Source organism: Triticum dicoccoides, chromosome 5A (genome assembly GCF_002162155.2).
Source record: "Triticum dicoccoides isolate Atlit2015 ecotype Zavitan chromosome 5A, WEW_v2.0, whole genome shotgun sequence".
Lineage (NCBI taxonomy): Eukaryota > Viridiplantae > Streptophyta > Magnoliopsida > Poales > Poaceae > Triticum > Triticum dicoccoides.
The window spans coordinates 372,577,801-372,585,353 of NC_041388.1; the positions used below are offsets into that span (position 1 = coordinate 372,577,801).

Here is a 7,553-nt window from a genome sequence, read left to right on the forward strand (position 1 = left end):
ATACAGTTGAACACATCTCTAGCAATACGGCAACGACACCGGAATAGTTGGTGTTTAAAGAGCGGGTTAGGAGACTCAAAGTAGTCCTGCCAGAGTAGGCAATGGTCGCTCTCTCGGTTGCGATTTAACGTCGAAGTATGCCCCGGGATCGACGTGGTCATGGACGACCAAAGCAGCGGCCAAATATCCTCATCGTCGGATGAAGAATCATCTGAATCGCAAATGAAATTGTGCAAAATGTACTTGTCGCCGGAGTCCATTTATACCTTGTGGGCAAACCGTCGAACACTTTGCGGGTGTCGTGGAAGAAGCCGGCCGGTTAAGAGCCTCGCGCCTCTGCAAGACCATGTAGCAGGCCGGGAGGCGAACGTGGCGGCGCCCAATGTGCGAGGTAGCTGCACTTGCGTGCTGCCGACAGGGGAGACGAGGGCGTGTTGACGGCAAAACGGTCCACCAAACGCCGTAGTAGAGGGTCGTGGGAGGATGGCGTGCTCCTGGGGGTGTGGGTGCGGGCGGCCGGCCTAGGCACCGGAACTGGGCGACGGGTGGGGCGGTCGGATGTGCTTGCTGTCGATGGGAGGAAGGGGGAATGACTAATGTGCCATCGGCTAGCGGGCCAGAGAAAAACAAGGATAGGCATCGCGCGCATCCGCGCCGACGTAAACCCGGCTCAAATTTAGGCATGAAATGAGTCGCGCGCGGATAAAAAATAGACGCTCATCCGTTTGGGTCGTCGCGTTGAGCCGTTCGATCCAAACTAACACACGCGGGCAGCTTGAGTCTGCGCGATTGGAGTCGCTCTCAGGGTCCAAGAACACAAACCCTCGATGTATGTAGCACGGAGCAGTCTTATATGTTACTGTCAGGCATTCAAGCTAAACAGAAATAATCTGTCCAAATCCGCGTCTCGAAAACACGAAGCAATGTCTAAACTCTGCTCTCCAGAATTTCATATGAAAGGATGTCGATTTGACGAGAAGGCAGGCAAACTCATGTTCGGGTAGGCTAGTCTGGTCCCTGTCGTGCCGAGCTTCCTGCATCTCCGTCAGTCGTGCCGATACAGCGATGCCCAGCAGAGACGCGATAGCGGCCGGCCGCACGTCTCTCCCCTCCCCTCCGTGTAGCCGAGTCGGAGGAATTGAGCATCCGCAACACACCGTCATGTCCCTCCATGGCCGTCGGCGCTATCGCTCCATGCTCCCTGTGGCAGCAGACATTGACCGGGAATTTCCTTGCCCGACCACCCGGCATGGCCGGCGAGCGGAACGGCGGGGCGCTGTGGAGAATCTTGCCGACGGAAGGCGCGTCCGCGCGCAAGCTCCAACCGGACATCTCGTCACTCCAGGGAAGAAACTCGATCCGGCGATTGGAAGGAAGATCTGCGACGCGACGCGGCCACGCAGGTGTGTTCCGCTCACACACAAACACTGGAATCGTTGTGCAGAGGAACCCTAATACTCTGGCTTTGAATTTTCAATAGTCTTGTTTTATAAAAATAATAATAATAATATAGTTTTTGTCTTCCACATGCTTAGCTCAGAGTAACTCTAGCAGAGTCGTCGGATCGGCCTGATTGACATAATAAACGCTAATACGATGATTTTGGCCAAAAAAATCACTCTAACAGAGTCATCATCCTGCCCCGAGTCACTATAATTTATAGAGGGCGCTTCATATCAAGCTTGTGATCCTTCATATTTAAAGGATGTGGGTGTTGGTTTTCGTGCCCGCACCATCCGTCAACTGATGTGTAGGAGGGGGAAGCATGCCAATTAATGGCAGCCACTCCTGCCATGTTTCCCGCCACATTTTTCCGATGCCAACCATGTTTTTCGTTGCCCGTGGCTATAAAAAGTCCGTCGTCATGGCCAAATAGTTCACAACCTCTACTTCAAATATTGCTGCGTGTAGCCATTTTCTCCCTCCCTATCATCATGCCGCTTCCACCGCCGCCGGACTAGGTGCCGCTCTCGGAGGAGGGGCGGATGGTGGACGAGGAACAAGTGGAGGAGAAGGGTGTCCTCATCGCCGAGGAGGAGGAGGAGAAGGAGGACAGCCGTTATGTGCTGGAGGCCGTGCAGGAAGATCCTGCCCCTAATGACTGGTCGAATTGGAATACCAAAACATACTCCACTGAGTAAGATATCCAACACGACTATTTGCAGATCATGCATAAGGAGGAGGAGAGAGCTCACCCATCCCGGCCACCACGTGCTCCCCGTCGCCTCACTGTGAAGGAGGCATGGGATGAGCGCTACACCGTCTATGCCTTAGCCGTCCGCCTTGGTGAAATCTTCAATTACACCGCCACCGGGAAGGTGTTAAAGGACGAAAGAGGCCGCGTCGTGTGGCTCCATTACGAGGAGAAACGGGCAGATTTGGAGTCGGAGAGAAAGCAAATCAGATGACGCACATTCGACATGAAGATGATGACATTCACGAAGACGAATCGCGCCATATTGGGCGTTGCCCCCTTGAAAATGTCATCCTCGACGATGACAAACAGGAATGGGACTAAGATGAGGTCAACGGACCGTCACATGGCCGTGCCTAGACGACAAGTGGACTAGTCACATATGCATGTGGCTCGTGCACTGCATTCACCATCTTCGAGGTGAGGAGCAACTAGTGTTTCTCCCAAGAAGTAAAAAGTCATCAATTTAGTAAAAAAATGCCGCTAATTGACTTTTTTCACCCCCACGTAACTACTTTGTAATGCAATGTTATCTCAAATTAGTGTTTTAGTCCCTCAAGTTGAGTGTGTGGATTTTTTAGTTGATGCAACAACAAAAAAACAGAACAGAAAAGAAAAGGTATGAAGGCCGCATATGAGGACTCTCGATCAACTAAATCTAGTCTTTTCAACACCCCTTTGAGTATCTCAAAAAAGCAGAGCATGACCATGGGTAGGCTGGTAAGAACAACATTGATTAGAGTTAACCGTTCTCCATAAGACATGAGTTTACCCTTTCCAACAGCTGAGCTTCTTTTTGTACCGATCTTCAATTAGTTTCCACTCCCTGTCTGAGTTTGCAGTGATGGATGGGTATTCCTAGATGCGTAAACGGTAAACGGAAGAGCCCCCACCTCACAACCAAAAAGTTGCCTATACTGGCTCTCTTCCTCAGAATAGCTCACTTTTGTGAAAGTTTATTTTGAGAGAAGAGTTGTTCAAAAAGATAAAGGATCAATTTCATATTCATAGCTTTCTGAAGATCATGCTCCATAAATGATGAAAGGCAACCTACTGTTCATTTTGAATGGTTTCAGAAGTTCAAGTTTAACATAGATGGCTTCAACGTTCAGTCTTCGCCAAATCAAGCACAATAGTTCAGGTTCAACATGGAACCTTCGTGTAGCTCAAACATGTTTCAGTGCAATTTTTTATGTTCTCTAATCGTGGAAGATCAAAAAGGGCATGCCTTTACAATCTTGTATTTATTATATTAGTGTCTTCTTCAAATCCTACAGATCAAAGAGGATCTTAACTTTCTGGCATGAAACCCAGATCTACTGGGCACAACTTGAAAGCTGATCTAAATTGAAAATATATGTGATAAAACAACAACTGTATCATAATTGAATTCATTTAAGGAGGACAGAAACATCCATCATCATTGTTCATGTGAATAGTAAAAGACCTTGTAATGTACAGTCTGAAGGGCTAGAGAAAAACACGGACATGAGGTATGGCTTGTCCCGGTAGTTCCTTATCATAATCCCAGTAACCCAATTACAAATGATTTATGTGAGAAACAGAGGGGCATTGCATCATAATTCGTAGCTTCATTGATGACTATATCCCACACCTCTATATATATATCATAACACCGCGGATCCCTAGCTTGCCAAGATCTTTGGAACCTGCACATTGTAATCAATCAAATTGCAAGCACAACACTCAACATAAAGGATAAATATTAGCAATGAGTTCTCCTGATAGTCGTGAATTGAGAAAAAAAAAAGATGCACACCTGCCTCAATGAACAAATGTATTCACCCATGTTTACATTTCTAGCACAATAACTGCAAAGAATGAAAATAACATAGTGAGTTTCTTTGACGGAATCAGTGCATAAAGAGATGTTCAGTGCACGATAACGCCACTTGTTCGGGATCAAAGTATGCAACTTACAGTCTGAATCAGTTTTGACCCATTTTGCGCCATCGTCGTCTAGATCACGGAGTGCATCCTCGAGGCATTCATTGATCTCTTGCTCATCCGGCTTCCAGTCCAAATGTCTCCTAGGTACGAGCGTCGAAGAATTTTGCGGGTGTATTTTCTTCTGAAGTATTGCCTTGAGCAGCTGAAATGGGAAGAAAATCAAACCATAAGATACTACTGAAGAGTCAAGAAGGTATAATTAACTGTAGATGTACATAAGAATGTAAGTGAACCTTTTCCATTCTTGATTGAGGGAAAGAGCTCCTTGGATCTGGAATAGCAGAGGCAAAGCCACCTTTGCGCATGAGTAGTTTGAAGAGCGAAGCAACCGACCTCGGCTTAAGTGTACTTGCTTTCTTCCCCAGTGAATCTTTTGCCTTACTTATGACGACCATCTTGTTCAGCAGCTGGTCCCTGTGCTTCTCATTTATGCTCTCATCGACTTCTTTGTGTGAAGTTACCTGCTCATCATCGTGCGAGTCATGGGCTTCTGCTTGGTCTTTGCTTGCTAGTATCATTGCAAACTCTTTCTGTATCCTGTCTACTTCCTCCTCTGTAAACTTGATGGCATCTTGCATGGACTGCCCATCCTCGGAAGTGTCCTGCACTTGTGCTACCTCCTCTATCTGCTTATTTCCAAATGTCCCAATGGCAAGCAATGATTGGGGCCAATCGCTGAACTCGTCGTTGCGACAATCCGGCACGTTAGAACCTGCACATTAGAACTAAATTAAGTTGATAGTTCCATGAAAAGACATAGAGGTATGGTCCTAAGTTCATACTAGCTTAAATTGGGTGTCCGGAGCATGGACCACTAAGTTTAAAATTCTTAAGCCCCAGTCATTCTCATCAGCTTATCACTGGTTAGATATATGTTTTTGCCCATGCCTACTCCACATCCTGATGTTCTCTTTCATTTTTTGTATGTCGGCAATCACTTGATCACATCTATAAAAAGTTAAATAGAGCATCCATTCTGCAATATCAGTAGCCTTTTTTTATGTCTTCTTGACACGGAATATGTTTAAACAGGATTGCTTGACTTCAGCTCATTGGAACAAAACCATCCAAGGTGTCAGGATTCTACCCAGAATGAATGACATTATTTTTGTTGACAGGTTGGGGGTTGGGGCTATAAAGTAATCATGGCATTTCTTACATAAAGAACAACAATCGTGAGGAAATCAAAAGTATGTAGGAACAAAAATGTACTTGCTTCCACTAGTTCAGGCTTTGATCCATGACGACTAGCTGGGCGGAAAACCTTACAGGAAACCATGAAAAAGAGCTAGGGATAGAAAAGAGTGAGGAAACCCCTTGATACACAAGTCCATTAAAGAAAACAAACAGTAAAAAAAATGCAGGCAAGTCAGGGAATGTCACTGCACTGGCATTTTCTTTGACGGTGTACACTGGCATTATCATAAGTCGTGAAAGGTACTCCCTCTGTAACTTTTTATAAGACGGTTTTAGAGTAAAAAAAAAGTCTTATATTAAGTTATAGAGGCTGTAGCTTCCACACTAGACCAATAGATCTAAAGACTAACGGATTGCGGAAAATCCCAGAGCGAAAGGGTTAGAAGAAATCCCAGAATCATTTAAAAAAACAAGACCGGAAGTGGGGAGGGACCAGCAAATCCACTTCATCATTTTAATTTCTTCTGGGAGAGGCAGCAAAAAAATAACTTTGATGACCAGAGCTAACTGACACAAGTGAAACTTGAAGGCAAAAATGATATTTTTTTTGTCAAGGATTATAAGCAGAGATCAAAGATGACCGCCTTCTTCCTCATCTTTTCAGGGAATCAAGGGAAATGATGACCATTTTGCTTCTACACTAGTCTAGAGCACACGCTACTTATTTGGTCAACAAGAAAGCGAAGGTTCCAAAGTGCACTCACGAGAAGGGCCCGAGGAACTGGCCGGGAAGCGGCTCGCTTCCTGCTTCCCGCTGATCTTGTTCGCCATCCAGCTGAAAATCTGCAAGAAAAACAGAGGCCAGTTCTGTCACTTCACCAGAACGCCACCACGCAAACAGAGGTTCCATCATCATCATCATCAGCAGCAGCAGCCACTATCCATTCAGACATTCAAGCACATCAAACCTACTGCAAAAATAAAGATCACAGGGGTGGGCGATGGCATGGGCCTTTACCTTCATCTTCCTTGCTTGGGGATTGATCGGGATGTGGGAATGAGCGGCGAAGCCGATGCAGGTGCCGAGACTGCAAGAAGCAGAGTGATGAGGAGCTGATGACTGAGAGAGGGTGTGAGAGGCCTTGCACTTGAAGTGGTGGTGGTGGCTGCTGCTACCGGCGATGGAAGGAGCGGTGTCGCGCAGTGAGTGGCAGTGTGGAGCTACTACCGGTAGCCCGGCTTGCTTATTGGAGCGATTTGATTTGAAGGGGCCGGGGTGGCTCAAGTCCCAAGGCTTTGTAGCGTGGCTCATGAGGTGCCGCTAGCTATACATGCTTCATCTGGCATGTCACTTCCCGGCCTTATTTTTCTCCGAGATGGTGACCTTCCCTTTTGGGAGGGAGGAGCATCATGAGATGGCGCCAGCCAGCCAGCCAGACGTGAGTTTATCATTACCGGCTAAAAAAATCTCAGCCTGTCGATCTACATTTCTCGAGAGAAATTTACATTTTACAGTCGAAATGATATGCATGTACGTCCACGCTATTATTAGCCTTCAAGTGCAGAAGTAACTCTACTCTCGTTGTAAAAAGGTGCGAACTAAGCGCATTTCTAACCGACCTTCTAAAAATAACGAAGAATCCGATGAAGTAAACCCTTAGTGAAGTATTTTTACTCCACTAAGTTTTCACCGGACCTAACCGATCCCATACATATAACAAAGCAATTTTTTCTATTTGCATTTCATTTTCAACCACAGAAACACATTTATTGCTTTTTAATTTCATTCAGTGACATTTTAATAAGTTGAAGTACATAATTCACCAATTCTTTGCTACAAGAGCAATACCAAAGAAAATAAGAACCACAATTAGACATTCTAAAAGATATCCAACTTTCATAGCTGCTCCCACTAGTTGGATTAATATGTTCTCTATGTCTTCATTGTTGACTCTCTCTATTGGCTTCTCGAGTTTGTACACTTCTTTCTTCTTCAATTCCATCGAATTCGGCGTTGCTGTATCTAGTCTCTATTCTAGCAACGAGTGCACGATCATCTATCAAATTCCATGCTATCAATAGATCGATGTAATCTTCTTCCCAATACCAAAACTTGCATCCATCCTACACATAAATTTGAGCAAAGAATGAGCTACCGAAACTGCGCCAAATCGGGTGAACAACCGAGTCAAAAGAAGCACATACCCCATCATTTTTGCACTTGAAGAACACCCATCCGGGATGTTCTGGC

At 45.7% G+C, this 7,553-nt stretch overlaps 2 protein-coding genes across 2 annotated transcripts; one reads left to right on the forward strand and one right to left on the reverse strand.

The window, feature by feature from the left end:
- Positions 1–1,007: 1,007 nt before the first annotated feature.
- LOC119301587 lies at positions 1,008–6,072 on the forward strand. Its single transcript, XM_037578578.1, has 2 exons — positions 1,008–1,403; positions 5,967–6,072. Exons 1-2 carry the CDS (start codon positions 1,066–1,068, stop codon positions 6,004–6,006), a joined length of 378 nt encoding a protein of 125 aa, XP_037434475.1. The 5' UTR covers positions 1,008–1,065; the 3' UTR covers positions 6,007–6,072.
- LOC119301586 lies at positions 3,558–6,808 on the reverse strand. Its single transcript, XM_037578577.1, has 6 exons — positions 6,321–6,808; positions 6,067–6,145; positions 4,399–4,877; positions 4,136–4,307; positions 3,975–4,026; positions 3,558–3,864 (listed from the first exon to the last, which is right to left on the reverse strand). Exons 1-5 carry the CDS (start codon positions 6,612–6,614, stop codon positions 4,007–4,009), a joined length of 1,044 nt encoding a protein of 347 aa, XP_037434474.1. The 5' UTR covers positions 6,615–6,808; the 3' UTR covers positions 3,558–3,864; positions 3,975–4,006.
- Positions 6,809–7,553: the final 745 nt, after the last annotated feature.

What these genes read in the sequence shown, in the direction of transcription:
- LOC119301587 (XM_037578578.1), top strand. Translation starts at nt 1,066, where the DNA reads ATGCCCAGCAGAGACGCGATAGCGGCCGGCCGCACGTCTCTCCCCTCC. An exon ending in GACGCGACGCGGCCACGCAG is followed by an intron (nt 1,404 to 5,966) that starts GTGTGTTCCGCT and finishes TCATCTTTTCAG; the next exon opens with GGAATCAAGGGAAATGATGA.
- LOC119301586 (XM_037578577.1), bottom strand. Translation starts at nt 6,614, where the DNA reads ATGAGCCACGCTACAAAGCCTTGGGACTTGAGCCACCCCGGCCCCTTC. An exon ending in CAGTTCCTCGGGCCCTTCTC is followed by an intron (nt 4,878 to 6,066) that starts GTGAGTGCACTT and finishes TCTAATGTGCAG; the next exon opens with GTTCTAACGTGCCGGATTGT. An exon ending in GGTCAAAACTGATTCAGACT is followed by an intron (nt 4,027 to 4,135) that starts GTAAGTTGCATA and finishes CATTCTTTGCAG; the next exon opens with TTATTGTGCTAGAAATGTAA.